This window comes from Gobius niger, assembly GCF_951799975.1.
Source record: "Gobius niger genome assembly, chromosome: 17".
Lineage (NCBI taxonomy): Eukaryota > Metazoa > Chordata > Actinopteri > Gobiiformes > Gobiidae > Gobius > Gobius niger.
In genome coordinates this window covers 13,866,633-13,885,537 of record NC_136868.1, presented here as the reverse complement: position 1 = coordinate 13,885,537, position 18,905 = coordinate 13,866,633, and the positions used below count along the sequence as shown (strand labels likewise).

Genomic DNA, 18,905 nt, shown 5'->3' with positions numbered 1-18,905 from the left:
ATATTATATTATAAAATCAGCTATATATTCATGAATCCATAGTACATTTCAAAGCATGGTAATTTATTTTGTAAGGTTTTAGTGTCTTTGACAAAAAAGTACACAGTGTTCTACTTTCCTATAGGTCCTTGTCATGCATAGGTTCACACACGGTCTGCTCCATTCATGTGATTAGCAACAAACTTCAGTATTTATTTCAAACGCCAGGGCCATACACTTGTGCAATAATCTCTAGTATTGCGTTATTTATGGATTTACTTATCATAAAAAGCTGACGCGTCCAGCTCGAATGCTACCAACTCATCTCTGACACCAGTGGGCGGGAGTTTGTCGAAATCCTGTTTCGGAAGTCTGCTCTGATTGGATGACTCTTCCGAAAGCTGTACTGTGATTGGTCAGACGTCAGTGGAGGTAGAAGTTACAGAGAGCCAGCTTCCCGTCAACAGCAGTAGCAACCACAGCAGCAGGAAGACAACAGCCCTGTTCAATCAGTAGGGGCACGTTTTAAGTACATGTTTTAGCCAAAGAAACAAAGGTTTCTCACATTTATCACTGATTCAGAGCTAAGCTAACTGAATTGCAGTAGCAGGTGTTTTGTGAAGGGGTGAAAACAAGAAAAACACCCAAAGAGCGAGGATGTTGGTCCCCGCGGGAAGATAATGAAGAGGCTGCGCGTTGTGTTGGTGTGCCTCATTGTAGCTCTCCTGTGCTGGTAAGATCGCTGTCATCTTCATTTACTTAAAAAACATTACTGTGTCAGATCCTTATTTGCTTTAAAATGAAGGTTGTGGCCAGTTCATATCTCGCCATGGTCACCATGTATGCACGTTCATCCCTAATTAGTATTCACTAGCGTGGAGCACGCTTCAGCTAACATTTTTTAGACACACTAGCGCTATATATCCAAACCAGGATATAATATTATGATGTTCGTTTCGTTAAGTTGGATATTGATTCCTTGCAGCCTGGAAAATGATATGCTAAAAGTGACTTTGAATCCAGTCTACCATTGGGGCGTGTTTAAGTTAGACAGGTCACTTGCTCTAGCAGCAAGCTAACCAAATAACAAAAGTGGAAGGAAATTAAATTTAAAAAAAATCAAATTTGATTTGTTTGATTTGTTTTATGTTGAAAAATACGTCAAAATATATGAATGTAAAAAAAAAATAGAAATGTATATTAAAAAAAAATGGTGGTATTGACATTCCAGAATTGGGGGATCATACAGTTGTCTACATGGTGCATGGTCCTTTGTGACTCATACTGTGGATTTTTTTTATTCGGTATTTATTGTGATGTCAGATGTTTTGAAAACGGACAAGTACAGAGCCATATGTGCATCACCAGAGCCATTGTTGGCAGAGCACTAGAGGAAAGTGCTTATGGCATGCTTATTATCAAGGGTTTCTCTGATCACCTGAGTTTCAATAATGACCTGCTTTATAGCAGTTTTAAATTGTGGTCAAAACTAGAAACAGTATTGTTTCCTTTTCGTGTTTGAAACAAAAAGGTTTTATTAAAAGAGTTGTATTCAAAGTGTTCATAAATATTTTACAATGTTCACATTGTCAGGCGTTGTATTTTTTTGCTTTCGCAACTACTCCATGGATGAAGAGTCTTTGCTCCATGGAAACAGCTGCAGAGGGGATTACTGCTCTGAGTGTGTCTCGTGTTGAAAACCCTGGTGCACCTTTTCACTTTCTCACAAACAAAGTAATGACCGTGCAGGAACACGCACCTCTGAGTTCATTACTAATGCAAGTCCTTTTTAGCAGGCTACTGTCAGCTTCTCACTGCCCCGCGCTAACTCTGGCATGTCCCAGTGGGAATAGATATGGGAGGGCTGAAATTTCCCTGTAATTTTATAAACATTACAGGGAAACTTTCAGTTTTTCTCAACATGTTGTTGCTTTCCTTTTCACGCATGGACTTGCCTCCTTACATTATTAATTGGATTGCTCTCATTTTGCACGTCATCATTGGTTTCAGGCTTACAAAGACAGCAGTTACTCAGTGCGTCATGCTATTCCTCTCAAGGAGTCCTGCTGTGTACACAATCTTGCCTTTCCATGTCAGCACTAGCATACTTAGAAACCAAGCAAGGTACAATAGTACAAACCTGTTATATGCAATATCCATGTTGTTAAATAATTGTTTTGGATACAATCGTTTTATTTGCCTTTGTTTACACATTTTCCCGATTTACTTTGACAGGTTAGTTTCAAGATAGCATCATTTTACGTGCACACAAGTCATTGCTATTTACCAAGGTACATCCTGCTTAACATTCTCATGCCTTTACCAACCTTCAGGAAGTGTTCTGCACCTTGTCATCACGTATTTGTTTTGTAGTCCTATTAGTTTGATACTGGAGCTTAGCATTATTATGTAACACGATTTGCGCGTATAAGATTTCTCTGCTGCCCGTGCACTTGCCAGGGCTTTGTATCGGGCCCATTATGTTGCAGACGGCCCTAACCCAATAACAAGTTGGTGTTCATGTGCAGGATGCTAAAGCTGCCCCATGCTGCCCGCTGAGTCAGGCATTTTCACTCCACATTCATCTTTATTTCATTAACGGAGCTGACGCAAATTGACGTGCGCTTCAGGCTGCTGTGGTATTTTGGTTTTTGTGTAATCCAATAATGAGTTTTTGGTTATTGCTTTTTGCTCGGACATGTTGAAGGCTGTTTTGTCGTGGAAACTTGACTCTTGCTTGCTACACTAATATGCTATCTGACTAATGGAGACCAAGGGGGGCACGTGGTTCTACAGAATATGTGTCCAGCCCACCTCGTAAAACTTCCCTTTGAGTCTGAGTGGTTATGTATGAACATCGTCCTTGTTGTGTGTACATGTCCATCAGTTTTCATAGGCCTCTTTAGCACTCAGGGTTGTAAATATTCTGTCACACATTTTGGCACCTGAGCCAAGCATTTAAAATAATTGACAGGTCTTCAGACACAGCTTTACAGTCTTCTTGTCAGTGTTGGATAGATGGTAATTTGACAGAAGAAAGTTCAAGAATCTTTTATAAGCTTATTTTGGTTATGCTTATTTCATCCTCAAACACATGGAGCAGTCTCGCATGTTTCAGTAATCCTGTCTGTCTCCCTCTTCTGTCCTCAAAATACCGGCCCACACTCTAATGCAGTTGGTCACACAGAGAAGGGCAGTATTTTCTAGACACAAAGTAGTAGTAAAAGCCTTGAGAAGCTTAGTTTTCAATGTGTGTCCTGCCATTATCGACTGGTTAAAGGCATCAAAATGTTACGTCATTCTGTTCTTGGAGGTTTTCAGCTACGTGCTTTTAAAAGCCCTCTTGTTTTTGATCAGACTTGCTTGCGTCACTGGTTGTGTTTCCATGCATTAGCCCTGTGCTGAGTTGGCACCCTGTCCGCAGCAGTGCACCTTTGGGTGAGCGAGTGTACTTCGGTGCCCCTACCTCTCGCCCAATGCCGGCTTATTCAGCGGCAGCCCTTACTGTCTGTACATTGATACGTGTCTATAGAAATGGATGAATGATTTACAGATGTCTTTACATTCTTAATATTTACTCAAATGCATTGACGTGTGTACAGTACAACCCAGTATAAAGGTCATGCGTGTAGGTGCACACGTGTTCAGGTCAAGCAATCTATAGAAAAAGGTAGTATGGCTTCTTCTCTTGGAGTTTTTGTTCAAATGTGTTTTTAATATTTTGAGGACTATTTTGTGTCCACAATAAAGTCTTAAATAATGAAACACTTCTTCACTGTCTGGACAAACATGACTCGTGAACAATCTTTTTGTAAACCAACCCATCAAAACCACTCCTTTGCGATTCAAAATAGAGGACGGCACATTGCTGAGGGGTTAGTGCTCTTGCCTCACTGTAAGAAGGTTTGCATGTTCTCCCCATGTCTGCATAGATTTCCTCTGGGTGCCCCACTTTCCCATGGCGCAAAAACATATACAATAGGTTGAACAGTTATCAACGGCTTTGGAGTCATCTCTGTTGACTGACAAAATAGCAATTATCTTCATAGAACTTCAGATGAACAGACTGCTTTAGTTTTCTGTGAGCTGAGAGTTGGCCGGCACTTCCAAAAGAACAACATTGATTCTGCCCACTGCACACATGATGAACAATACTGCACAAACTGAGATCTCTCGCTTTCTTTTCAGAGCAGTTTAATAAGCTGTTTTTTGTCCAACAGCCACACAGAGGCAAAAAAGGAGAGTAAAATTAAGCCAAAAAAAATTGCCTTCCCTTCACCTTCAGCCCTCCATATGAAGCGTGATATCCCGGCTTGAACCCGCTGTCTTTTTTGCCCACAGCTGCTAGTTGTAGCGTGACTTAAATTCCTCAGCATTGGGATTGTTTCATATCTGTTTCCTCTTTGATGTTTCACTGGCAGTGATGACAATTGCTTGCGGTTCTGGGTAGAGCTATTGACAGTTGAATGGGGTCCAGTCGCCTCAGGAAGAGTGGTGACAGAATATCTTCAAGGCGGCGATTAAGGAGAGGCGTGGACCTGCTTCTGTTGATTATTGTTTACTCATGTTTGATTGATTTTCCTTTTACCTTCAGCTTCCGTGTGCTGCCAAGAAACTGTATAAAAAAATCTTGAAGCTTGGTGTCACCCTTCACTTGTTGTGATTGTGTGTATCTTGGAGTTAGGTGCTTTTGATGCCAAGTCATGTGACATCTGTTGACACGCGATTGATACAGCATGGCATGGTTGCTTCCCAGAATGGAGTTGCGTTACCCGGTCGGCTGGATAAAACCAGGAAGTGATGCTGCTCAGATCAACTGATTACTCAAGTAAAAAATGTGCATGGAAACATTATAGTTTTGGTTTATATGTTGAATTCAGACACAAACTGGGCCTGAAAGTGCAGAAAAAGTTTTAATCCTTTTTTTGAAAGATTTCACTGCATGCACTTATTTTACAGTGCTGGATTCTGTCATTTTGCACATCCTAAACAACACGATCCTGTTTCTGATAATGTATTCACTTTAATTTTGTGACCATACGTGCACATTTCAACTGACCCTAACGAAGCGTGCATGGACACTTTTTTGCTTTCCTGAAACTGTTGCTCCCCTCCCCCTCTGCCGCTTGCTGCCTGAGCTTTTGCAGACGCACTCGCAGCTTCTTGCTTTGTGTGTGAATAACCGGACATATATATGGCCCTCTAGTTTCTTTGTAGTATAGTTTGACTTATCGGCTACTGTTACGATTGTACATGTTTTGAAATACGGCAGGGCAATGTGCAGGAGCTTGTTGATAGGTGACACAGACCTCCCAAAGAACATTGTGTACTATGGCTATAGGGACATGTTTATAGACACTTCTGCTTATCCATTGAACTTATGGTATTTGAAGCTACTGTCATCTTAAAGCAACAGCCACTACTCATTACTGTCTACAACAGACAATACAAATGACAAATTCAATTCAAATGTGGAGCGTAGTACTGTGGGTAAACATTTGCCTCAACATCCTCGCTCTATTGTGAGGTTTTCTTTAAGAGCATAGGGTGAGTTGGCTGGTTAGGGCAGGTCACTGTTTACACGGGAGGCCCCTATAGAGCATGTAAATGTTTCACCACCTCGGAGCACATGAGAACACTGTGTCCTAAGGAGGTGAGTGAGACTTTGACAAGATTTTTTTTTAATTTTGCCGGCACAGCTATCGAGGACTACACGTGTACTGTAGCGAGCACGAAGCGCAAAGATGAAGGCAACACTGATCCAATAACATCATATCAGATCATTCAGACGGCAGCGTCCCTCCACCCCCCCCCCCTCTGTCTGCTCCATTGTCCTTCCTGGCTGGTGATTGTGATGTCATTTCACCCAAAGCCAGTTTGATCCCTGTCTGACTCTGGATAGTAGTTAAGAGACACTGTTTTTAGTAGCACTGGGTGATAATAATGAGGATAGCTGTCTAGAAGATACGCACATTTACAACATTGAGTTTATTAGTCAAGAAATGTGTAAAAAATTGTTGTTAGTTAGTTTTCCCCCAAAAGTTGGTTGAATTTGGGGAGAGATGGGGAAAAATTTCAGATAACATTGGGGAAAAAATATGGGGAAGAAATAGGGAAAACTATGGGGGGAAATAGGGAAACAAATTGGGGGGAAAATTGCTCTTTAGTAGTGTGTTCAGGACCGTTATCTTTTTGTGCGACAAAGCGATCTAAATTGAGATGTTTGCCAGCACATTTTTGCATATTTCTGATGGTTTGCAAAAATATCGCTTCATCTAGAAAGTCCCCACATTTTTGGCAATATCGCCGTGGGCTGTTGTCTATTGTTTTTGCTGAACATCAAGACTGAAGAGAAGAAGAACTTTATTAGTCTTTACAATTGTATAACGAAATTACGTAGATCAGATGTTGAGTTTGTCCTGAGCCTCTGTGACTTTGCGTGCTGACCTGACCAGCATGATTTTAGTGGTTGGGAAAACCGGAATACGGCAAGGAAACCTACACTGACTGAACAACGCGCTGCCGGGAGAGGCTCGTCAACGGTGCAGTTACGCCCAGGCCAGGTGAAGCCTTTCTACTGTATGTGGAGTTTGTGTGGTTTCCCCTTACACTAAAAATGCAGTAATACAGTAAATAGTAACACATTCAACAGGCTTCTCTCTGGGGCCAGGACTCCACTGAAGAAAAAAGATTCCGAAACCGCTGACTAACCGAAGATTTATGGGTTCGTAATTGTATGTGGTTGAATCCGATGTAAATGATATGCGGCTTAGTTTAATTATTGAGTCACGACCAGAAACCTGTTGTTGTACTAGTGCTATAGTGAACAGGGCTCGTCTGATAATTACTTAAATAAACTAATAATTTTACTTAATCGGTGCCATCTAAATTGTTAAGACTTATCCATGAATCTTTAGTTTCTCCACAGGCGCTGCAGTGTTTCTCGGTGACTCAGTTTTTTGCAGAGCCCAGGCCAGGTTTGAAATAGAGGTGTGTGTGTTCATTCAGTTTGTATCAGAAGGACTCCTGTTTACAGTCGGGTGGATTTGCTCACGTCACAAGGCTTTGCGCAGTCAAAAGACACGTCCATATAAATAGGTGAACAAACTGCATCTTTAAATATTTACAATTGGTGTGTTTGGTTTACGTTGACGTTACATGCAAATACGAGCTCTTAACCACCTACAGAAGATTAACCATAATAAGGAATAGCCAATTTACTGCGTGTGGATGACTGATTGCTTTCTTCTAATGCAGGACAACAATGTGTGTTGATTTAGAAAACTTGTCACCAAGTAAAACACTTTTGGCACTGTGCTATATAAAGTCTCAAGAGACCTTTGCTCTAATTGGAGTGTTTTAAATGTGACAAATCTTTCACACTTTTAAGTAAGTTGCTACAGTTTCACTAAAGGCATTTCACAAGATTAGATATCCATTTTTGTAATGATGTGCTTCCCATCCAAATGTTCTTCACAGATAGGGGCACATATGCACTGAAGCGCAGCACTGACGGAGTATTTGAATATTTTCAGTTTCCCCAACCAAGAAGCATTTAGGGCGCACATGATGCTTGGAAACAATAACCGGTTTTAGATGAGCTGTTCTATAGTTTACATAGGAGGAGGAGGCGAAAGCGGCCTACGCTTTCAGCAATTTGTAGATTTTATCTCGCCTTGCAGGGGAGGGAGCAGTATTTGACAAACAACACTTATCAGGAACTTTCGTCATTCAACCCATCGGCAAACCTCGAGGCAACTTCACTGAGTAATTGTCTTAATCGACTTACGTAAATGAGCGTTTGTGAGGTGACCTGTAGTTGACTATGTGTTTGAACTTGTGTGAGTTAAACTGTGATAAACTAGACTTAATGCATTTACTTGTTTTTAAAGATGCAGCGATCCAGCTTTTTTGCTACCGATACCGATACTGGGGTTTGAGTGTCACCCGATATCGGATATTTACCGATGCCAAGAGACTTTCCTAAAAGTGTCTTTCTCTAAGTGAACATTGAAATGACTCTTTTCCCCATTTACGATCATATTTTATTGTCATGTTACAGATCAATTATCAATTATATATATTGATGAACTCTTGGATAAAATTTAACAAGGATCACTGGATCATCATCATTACAAATATTTAAGATAAGTTATTTCTTTATTAGCCTACTTTAGTTATTTCTGTCATAGTTTGTGACCCAGCCTTGATTTGTTATCGTTAGCTTAGCTAGCTTTAGCATACTGATGCTTACCACGGAATTTTGCGCCGTAATCAAAAATACATCTGCGGAGGTTAAAACTAACTCAGCGATTGAATTCACATGCCAATATTCACTTAGATTTAAGTGGTAAAAGTGGTATTTTAAGGCGTTGAGAGCCAAAACTGGTATCGGTTCAGTATCGGATGTTTGTAGCCGATACCCGATAGCGTATTTTTTCCGGTATCGGCTCCAATATCCGATACCAGTATTGGACCGGTGCTTCCCTACTTGTTTTGTTACAACTAAGTGATGAAACTAGAGCACCTTGTTTTTCAGTGTACACATCAATATCAGCTAACCTAGACAAAGTGTTTTGAACCCCATTTCTTTATCAAACTCCCCGGGTGGCTCTTACCCTCCTCACTGCTGTTGCTCGGTGTCTGTGCGGCAGATCCAGCCGTGGCCTAGTTTCGCAGACGGGTCCTGGCACATCTCCCTGGCCCACGCTCTGCTCACAGGCCACGTGGAGCTTCCTCCTCAGCTACTTTTCACCTCCTGCTGCTCATCCTGCACAGTTAGCCAGTGGAAAACTTGATATTGTTGCAAACTAAATCAAACTCTAGGCATTTTTTTCCTTGCTTGATATCATTTTTTTGTGTTTTGTTTGAAGTCCAACATTGCATCGTATCAGCAGGTTTATTGTGCATTAAAACATCTCCACTCCGCATATTCCGCATCACAGTAATGTCATCTCAGAGGAAAACATCACATGAGTGTCAGTGCCTCGGTCCAAAAAGAAAAATCTTTAAGATTTATAAAGTTTGATAGCAACTTAAATTGCATAATTGCATTAGAAGAACTCCACATTACTTCATCCTCCATTGATAGTAGTTTCTATTCATTTCAATTAGAGCTGGTAATATGCTTTATGAATGTATTTGAGTCAGATGGGTTTCTGGCTTAGTCTTTGTTTATGCCCAGTTTTAGACTTCATTTAGCCCAATGAACCTGTTTTATACCTAGTTTAACTCACATTCGTTCTTGATCTAGGTCGGGTGATACTTGAAAAGCCAAATATTTATTTATAACCCACTGTCTATGTCCAGTATATGATAAATACAAGCATATGATTCATACACAGTAAAATGTGGAAGATAAACAAAATGTGTACCTTTTCTTTTTTCTCAATGATGCACCTCTCACGTTGTTAATCATATAATTTGCTTAAGCTATTGCAGTATTTGCATAGGAGGGTTAATCGAAAGCCATTGAACACAATTTGGAATCGCACAAGATAAACATTGTTATCTGCGCTTAACTCCGCCATAAAAGTAAATAGTCAGACGTCACTGCTTATTTACTTATGGGAAAAGTGTCCACAGAGTAAATATAAATAGTTGAGCAAATGTGGAAAATGCAATGTCATTTCCGGTCATTTTCAAATAAACAACAACCTTGGAATAAGAAAAAAAAAATGGCTGTTTGGGAGTTAAAGTCGCTTTTGCCTAAACGTTGTATATAAAGCTTAGTCAAATGGAGGTGTTGCACCATCTCTAACCACAACCACCTTTCCGCCTTTTCTTTCCCCTGTCCAGTCTTCTTGACAGAGTGGCACAGTTGAAGCCTAAGGTGATTAGGCACTTCAGTGTGTTCTCCACGTGCTTCACGAGGGCCTCCGGATAACGAACACTAACAAGCTGACCGGGCATTTAGGCCAAATAACACCACACTCCCTACATGCTCCTGTCATGGGAGGGCAACATGTAGATCAAAGGAACATGGTACTGGATGGGGGCTGAGCGTTTTGTGGAAATAAACCAAGCACTCAGTAGTTACTTTAGCATTTGGTGACACTTTTTGTATCTATTCCAAAGTGTATTCGAGCTCGTGTTAGTATTTTCCATCTCAAACTGAACCCATGAAGCTACAGATGTTGTTTTGTACGTTCGGGCTGTGATAGCGCCGTACAGTTGGGTTGGTTTTATGTGATGCCCAGTGATCCTGAACAGCGCTAAAGCCAACAGGACGTACCAGGGGGATTTAGTGTCTGGGCAAAGCACTGGCAGCTCATTGTGTTCAGCCTCGCTATTTGGGCACCACTGATACGCTTTGATTTCGGTTCCTACGCTGTTTTGTTGTCCATCCTCCTGGTGCCAGTCTCTCCACTGTGTCATATAACCACCTTTCTTGTTGGTTTTTAGCCTTTCCTCTTTAAAACCAGGCACTTTTCTCTTTGTTATTGGACACTTTATTTATTATATAGTTTGAAACGCTTTAAACCAATGAAACCATGGCTTGATGATGACTTACTGAACATACATTTAGAAAAACTCTTCACTATGAGTTGCCTTACGCTGTAACACATTCATCGAAAAGGGAAAACTTGCGCAACACTTCAAGTAAAGTTCGATGTTACTGTGTCCCCCCCTGGGCTTTTCTTCACATTACGTCCTCTGAGTTGAACCTTGTGATACCTGTATCTGTGTCCTTTGAACTCATTTTCCTATCCCGGGCCCATTTGCAGGTCATAGCATATCCCTTTTTTGTTACCTCATGATTTGAATGTTAAAATGTGGGTCAGTACACGCCCCTGCCACTGCTCCTCTCAGATTGGCTCTCCGTCTTGCTGCTTTTTCCCCCCCTGTTTTTCCTCGAGATCCCCGTCTTTGCACAGTTACGGCATTCGCAGGTTTTTACAAGTCCTCTTATGTCAACATTTCATTCCCCGCTGATGTGAATCGCCAGATATAAGCTATTCAAATGCACAGTTTGCATTTTGCTCGGGCGCGTTTGGTTTTGTTTAGATTCTGAAAATTAAACCTGATGTGAAAGTGAATTGCATTTGCATTTTTCCACACAGCAGGTGTTTTTTTTTTTTTTTGACATGCCGTAAATAATGAAAGGACCTGTGAGTGCTTTGGGTTTTTTGTATTGTTCTAAAGGTGTTTTGATTAGTTGTTGACTTAAAGCTGCAGTGTGATTTGCCTGTTTGTCGTCTGTTCGGGTTTCAGTATTATTTAGACCGCTCATGTTTCACTTCTGTTTACTCTATGGCTGTCCAATACATTGACCTAGTTAATAATTTGGGACGGTATTTGGGGTTTGACCTATACTTAGGCCAAATGTACACATGTAACTGTATATCTTGCTTCAAATGTAAAAATGCCATTAATCAAAGCACACATAACCTTCCTAAGTACTTTCCTGCAGGACATTATATAACATTGTTCCGCTGACATGCAAAGGTCTCCTCCTTTTACACTGTATAGAATGGCCAAGAGTGACGTATGAGACATCGGAAACACTACAGTCTTTAAGCTGTGGACCTAAGTTTAGCCGGGCTCCTATATCGGCCCATGCGACCCGCGAAACACTGTGGCCCTTTGGTCTTGGGTGTCCTTCACTGTCTTTATCCAGTGCTTTTCTGAGAAGCAATACATCACAGCATGTTAACACTGTGGGGGCGTATAGTGTGCGTAGGATGCCAGCAGGAGGCCAAAACAACTCATAGACTCTTATAGGCCGAAATTCTGTTTGTTTTTGCAAATTCAATGTTTGTTACAAAATTGACAATATTTCTCGAAATTATTGTTTGCGTTATTGCAAGAAGCCAAAATAATTTCCATTAGACAAGGTTTTCTCTAAAAGATCTGTGAAACTTCAGGTTTAGCCTTGAGCTTCTTAATTTGCTTCCATTTTTAGCCATGTTTTGGCTATAATTTAGCATGAGTCTTGCTTCAACAGATTTGGAGATATTGGGCAGCTCTCAGTTAGTACTTTATGTGCTGCAGATTTCCTGTTTGGTGGTTCACTCAGTGACTATTTCAAGCAACATTTGAATCTTGCATTAAAAAAATCGTCTAGATTTCAATTTTTTATTTTTATTTTTTTACATTTGATCATCATTCATTTCCTTTCTCTTTATCTTGCCGTCCATACAAATGAGTCTACACCTCATTCGTATGGATTTTAGCATTGCATGTGCTAAAATCCCAAAGCTTCTCCCTCTTTCTCATTTCATACGGCCAGCTGACGAGACGTGCGTACGGTCATGTCTACAGCTGGTGGGGCTCTCGTGATTGACAGCTCTGTGACTTGCACAGATGGCTGTGGCAGTCTGAGGCTGAGTATGTGCTCACTGCTCATCTTCCTGCAGTGACAGAGCGCTAACACGTCCCTCCATGTGTCCTGCCCGGGAACACGTCCTCCGCTCTCACAATCACAAGATGCTAGACCTGTTAACGTAACAAACGGTGCAATATACTGTAATTTTTGTGTATTGCACTGTAATTTTTGAGCTAAAATTGCACTGAAGCAATATTGCTTCAGAAAATATTGTGAGAAACAAGAAAGACCGGGAATGCTGTAACCCTAGATCATGATAATCCCTGTGCATTTTCGATATTACCGACAGGGAACTTTCTCCTCTCTGCACATGTCAAGGACACCTCAGCTCCGCCCTTGTTTCTTTGTGAATAACAGCGCCGTAATAACCCCTACAATGGAGGTATAGCTAGAGTTAAATTGAATGATTGAACTATGACACTTTGTGAAGTCCCAGCCTGATGATAATTAAATTTCTCCTGCTTAATGTGACCAGACTCTTAACAATTTCTCATGAACGATAGACATTTGAAGCCCTACAATTATCAAACCTCTAATACATGATGTCTTACAGTTAGAAGATTGCTACTAACACAAAAGGTTCTCCACAAGTTCAAATAAAGATACAAGAAACATAGAGCCCAAAAAAGCCCACATGACATCACAGCTATTTGTCTTTGTGCCTTCAAGGACACTGGGATGTTATGTCCTGTGTAGTATGGGGTTTTCCAGAGCGTTACTGTACATGAGCTCCTCGTGTCCTCATTTGCATTGCCTCAAGAAAACGGCATTAGCCACATGCTCTTTGATCAACTGTGAGGTGTAGCCTCTCTGTCCTGCCTTTGAGCGACGCCGAGTGAAAGGAGCTTTGTGTAGCATTTTCTCAAGAGCTAATGGACAAAAAAAGTGTCTTCGTTATTTGTTTGTTTGTTTATTTATTTATTTATTTATTTATTTATTTTATCCATCTAACAAAGAACTCTCCTGCCTGGGTTTTTCTTTACGGCCTTTTTGTATAAATGCAAAAAGGCCGCAAAGAGTCTTTATAAAGACTCTAGTTTTGTGCGTAGTTTGAACAGTGGTCTCTAACCTTTATGTCTCATGTACCCCTTGAATCTCTCACTTATACTCTAAGTACCTCCTCAAATTAAAGCTAATAATAATCCAAGCTCTTATTTTTACAGCAACACATTTTATTCCATATAGATTATATTATATGTAAATGGATTCAAATGATATTCACTTTTTTTTAATCTAGATTTCCAAGTGCCCCATGCTAAATGCCCTCTTCTCTCTCTTTTATTGCTGTCACCAAAACCCATATTTACATCTTTCAGTCGTTGGTAATAATAATGTTCTCTCAACACATGTTTCTGCATCCATGAATACGCCAGTTAGTTGGCAAATAATCAATTAGTGAATAATAGGATCCATTGAGTTTGCAGAGCTAGATCAAACGTTACTCTAGTTCATGTGCGTCACTGCAAAGAGGCATGTCCTGCTGCTATGACTCACTTAGCCCGACTTTACACTTGCTCTATTTTCACTTTAACAGAACTGATAAAAAACTAACCCAGAACAAGCTATCTCCGCAGTATCTGGTGTTTCTCCATTATGCAACATTATCTCTTGTACCACAGCCTCTTATCTCATCGAGCCTTAACTTTTTCCTCATTTTCTCATCTATTATTCGGAGAGCTGCGGCTAACGTGGAGTTTAAGGACAGTACATGAATTATTCAGATGTGTTGAGATGTTCTGCACTAATGGGTTGCTGTTTCCATTGGCCCAGCTGTCGTTTAACAAGTTTTGGACTAATTTGACTGTATAAAGCTTTGTGTTTTCAATTGCAAGGATTTGCGCTTAAATCTGGACCTTGTCCTCACAACTTTTGTGTTTATTTTGGTCCTCTCTTTTTTTTTTTTGTAGCTTTAGTTTAGCCATTTGATTTGAAATGAATGTTTTAAAAATCAATATTCAGTTCACAATAGGGCTGTGCTACTGCTTAATGTATTGTATTGGCAATATATTGTTACTAAGTTACTTGCAATGCATATTGTATCGAGGCACCTGCATTGTGACATGTAAATAAACCCTGAACTTCATCTATTTCTTTGACCTGAGGCTTTATTCAGAATATATTATAACATGCACACTAGAGCTGAACGATATTGAAGTAACTTGCGATATCCGATACGGCTGTGCAATATTGTGATAACGATATTATTGCAATATTTTACTAAACCATTTCAACACGATATATTCCATTCTGATTAAACACAAATTGCATTGCGTCAAAACAAGACTTTGAAAAAACACTACATCAGGACCAAAACAAGACTAAATTTGAACTAACCTTCAGTGCATTGTTTGTTTTTGGCAGTTTGCAAAAAAAGTGTCTTTATCTTTTCTGTCAGCGTAGTATTTACTCTCACAGACTATTAATGAGTAAAAAAAACGCAACATGCTACAACACCTGCAGTAGTGTTTATGGCCTCTGGGGGCATGAGTTATTTAGTACTGCTTTAACTTGCTGACCAAATTCAGCATAATAAAAAACACTCTGGAAAACTTGTAAGATAGTTTTTCTTTAAATATATAGGTATTATGGACACTATTGAACTTGTATTTCAGGATACATATCATTTCATCAGCCCTAATTCACTGAGCATTTTAAACACTGACTGAAACATTAGCTGCTGAAGTAAAGGAAGAACCACATGCATCCTTATCTCAAAGAAGTGAAAAAAAAAGATTTCATCTATGCGTAAAAGTGGCAACAAACAGAAAGTAAAACTGCTCAAATGACTAAAAAATGTTGAGTAAAAAAAAAGACAAAGCACTTATTGACCAGTTATTTTGTCATTTGCAAAGGATTTTGTGCCACCTAAATAATTGCAGCGTTGCACGATTTTCTAATTGTGAGCTAAGGTGATGCAGTATCCGTATCGCAAAAATCCTTGTTACATATATCGCTACATCACTAAAGTCTTCGTCTGACTGAGATCGACACATTTTCCGCAAAATCACCCAAAAACAAACAATGCATTGAACTGAATTTGTGTAAAAGTTCCGTTTTAGTTAAGCATTTCCTGATTTAGTTCAATTTTAGACTAAAGTTTTCAGCCTGAGCCTTTTTGCTATGACCCTTCTGCCATAAACCTGCGTGTCATTTTGGTCTCATACCATGCTTATGTTTTCTATAGCTGGCAAGTGCTATTGTTCTTGTGTCCATGTGAACTCTAAACACTCTTGAAAGCTTGTGCCATTAGTTCTACACCTGGAGGCTCCTTGTACACAGCCTTTGAATACTCCTGCATTGTCTGCCCTACATTCATTGTATCACTGGTCTTTTATAACAGCATCAAACGCATATAGGCCACTTCTTTGTTTTATTTTCATTACGTAACTCCTCCTACAGTCATTCGTGCCGACTAAATTTAGATGCTTGGCCTCTTTTTTTTTCTTTTTTGACAATGATGCTGATCTGGCTTCGGTCTTGTCTTTCAGGAACCCCAGTCATCATGTGTATTGTTCGGAGCAGAGCGCATCAGGCCCGGGTCAGTCTGCTGGGAACACGGACCTGGAAGGCCACGAAAAGGAGCAAGAGCAGGACCTCGCACAACAGAAGGTGGGCACGACGAACTCTCGAGTACCAAAAATAACACTCTTTTATAGCAGCTCAGTGGTTTGTGTCTCACTTTTTATTGGGAACAATGGCTGCCCAACAGAACTAGCAGCACTGCGGCCAACTCAAAGTCACATTGGCTTGTTCTTTATGACAGTTTTAGTAGTTTTCTGGTTTTAGAGTTTAGTTTTGTTTGGACTCTCAAAAATTTCCTTTACACCTTCGTGTAACTGAATCATGAGCTACACAAACCAAAAATATATATAAAATAGCTGAACCTAAAAGAATAACTCAATTTAATGAACCTCTTAACCCCCGCCTGAACCGAGTTTTCTCCAGTTTGGCATTTCCCAAATCTGAATAAAGCATCTGAATAGCGATGAAAATGAGACGTAGATGAGGATGAAAATGCATGGAAAAAGCAATAAAAGAGCAAGTAAAAAAGTATCAAAAATGTGATGAAAAAGTGACAAAATGTGACAAAGCAGTGACAAAAATGCAACGAAAGAGCAACAAAAAAGTGGCAAAAATGCGAAGAAAAACGCAGGTCTTTCAAATGAGATGTTGCACTGGCCTATAAGCTCCAGTCAAGAAGCTTTTTAGATTTCTGTAACACTGAACTGGAGAAACTGCACTTGGTGAAGGTGGGGGGGTAAGAGGTCAACAATATTATGGTATAAAGTTGTTTTATTTCCAACCAAGACTGATAAGGCCGAGAGACACTTCTCCATCTGCTTCTTTCCTGCTTCCCAGAATCGTATCTAATTAGATTAAAATGAGATCTTCATATTTAGTTTCATAAACATTTCCCTGCATAAATGATTTATAAATTCCATGATTTTGCTGATGATGCTTCTGGTCTCTGTACATGTGGAATATTATTAGACGAGCTGCTTCTGGTGAATCTGTGAGTCACAGGTTGTGCACTTTTGACCCTCTAACCCTCGTGTCTTGGAGAAGGTGAATGATGTCATGTAGGAAGGCAAAGTCTCGTATGAGTCACTAAAATTCATATATTTAACATGTGATAGTATTGTTGACATTACAGAGATTATGAGCCGACCAACCTCTGTTCAACATTACAGTTAAAGGGCAGGTTTTGTGCATGGGAAAGTACTATTATTACTAATCCTTTGATCTTACAGGATGGGAGCTGAGGCTTTATATAGGGCGATGTTGTATGTTAAATGTCCAATAGAGCTCTGTGCAAGAATGACTGAGCAGACTGTATGTAACAAGGCTGAGGCTAGATGTGACACAAGTCAAAATGATTAGATCAAGAAAATTGTCTTGAGTCGCCCAAAAGTACTTGCCTTGTAATATTATTTAGAAACTTCAAAGAACAAAATAAGGAGCTTTACTCTTTGTTTGTGTCAAGTCTTTTTGAAGCCACTGGATTATCAGAGTTATTCAGTAGGTGCCCGTCTCACAGAAGGAGAGGATTTAGAACTGATCTCTGCCAGATCGTTTAATACCTGGCATTATGTCCTTTCAAAGAGCCGAGAGGTGTGGCCCTTCTACCAAAGTTAACTTCTTGCATCCTCTGTTTGTACAGTTGATTTTATGTATGTATTGTTTATGATTTAATTGACCTCCTGGCGTATGAAGAAGAAAATATTCCAGAGCCGTCACTGTGCAGCCTCAAGGCTCATTCATACTTCACAAGACACAAGAACTTCTTGTTCTTGCACCCTGAGCTGCAGAACAAAATGAGGTCATTATTGCCTTGTCGCCATGGAACTGTCCTCAGTTAGAAAACATTTCCAAGGCTGCAAGGCAAAAGGGACTTAATTTTGTTCTGCAGCTCAGAGTGTAAGAACAAGAAGTTCTTGCATCTTGTGAGGTATGAATGAGCCTTAACTGTACACAAGGGCCATGAGCCAGTCCTCGTCCCTGACATCGAATACTCCCTCTTTCTATGTCACATAATTAAATTTTTTTAGAACATTCAATTAAACACTCAGTAATGAAACTAATGCAAAATTGTCATGTGCATTTCCACAGGCTGTTAACAGGCCCGATGAGGTTTTTATGAATGGGCTCGAAATCTGTGTTTGTATGCAAAGACGTGGGGGTCAGAATGAATGGTATTTCTGTGCAATGAAGAGCTACTGAAGAAGGAAAATCTTTGTGCAGCCACCAGGCCTGCCAGGGCAGTTCAACAGGCCTGGCAACCTGTCACCAGTGTATAACACACTCTTTGTTCGTCAGACAAAAGACTCTCACAGACCTTACGCTGCCAACATTTTCATATAACAGGTTATTTGACAATTAGCTCTGCGGCTTTGAGGTTTATTTTTTTGTGTCGTTCCCCTTTATTTAGGTGGAGGATGAAAGGACAATACACACATCATACGAAGTGGGTCTGGAGACGGAGAGAGCAGCACTAGAGGAGCCATCAGCACTTGACAAACCCCCAGAACAGGTGAGATCTGTGTAGAAGAGCAATCCAAATCCATATACATCAGATTTTATAGCGGCTTTCACAATGTGCAAGGCCAAGAAATCAAGGTTTTTTTTCCACAATGGGCTTTATCGCTAAGTCTGATGTTGTGGATGCTCTCCAGAATGTGAACAGCAATGAAGCAGAGACAGAGGAGACCAGGCCCGACCCGGCGTCAGACCCTCCACTTGTCGCTGCTGAGCCACAGCTCCTCCCAGACACCCAGACTGATGAGGAACCGCAGCCCGAGTCCCAGGGCGATCCCCAGGAGGTCCCCGAGTCCCCCTCCCCCGCTACAGTCCTGGCCCCGGCCCAAATGCCCTCAGAAGCCCCAGCTCCAGCGGAGAGTCCCAGCGACAGCAGTGAACCCACAGACTCCCCCGGCCCGGACGCAGACCAGAGCACACCCCCACATGAAGCTGAAAACACACCTACCTCACAGACTGGCATCCCGCCTCAGCCCTCAAGGTAAGACCGCATGATCTATCAATAGAGTGCAAGTGTGGCTTCTGAAATTGGCTTTAACTACTGGAGGTAACTTTATTTAAG

The 18,905-nt window shown here is 40.6% G+C and overlaps 1 protein-coding gene across 4 annotated transcripts in view; it reads left to right on the top strand.

Annotated features, from left to right (window-relative positions):
- Nucleotides 1-429: 429 nt before the first annotated feature.
- suco (SUN domain containing ossification factor) overlaps nt 430-18,905 on the top strand; it is a 31,853-nt gene continuing 13,377 nt past the window's right edge. For 3 of the 4 annotated variants that reach the window (XM_079574740.1, XM_079574739.1, XM_079574742.1), the window contains exons 1-4: nt 430-712; nt 15,796-15,916; nt 18,237-18,338; nt 18,481-18,824. In XM_079574740.1, the coding sequence (XP_079430866.1) occupies nt 660-712; nt 15,796-15,916; nt 18,237-18,338; nt 18,481-18,824 (620 nt within the window). In that variant the 5' untranslated portion in view covers nt 430-659. The remainder of the gene's footprint in view (nt 713-15,795; nt 15,917-18,236; nt 18,339-18,480; nt 18,825-18,905) is intronic. The other variant, XM_079574741.1, reaches the window with a different exon arrangement.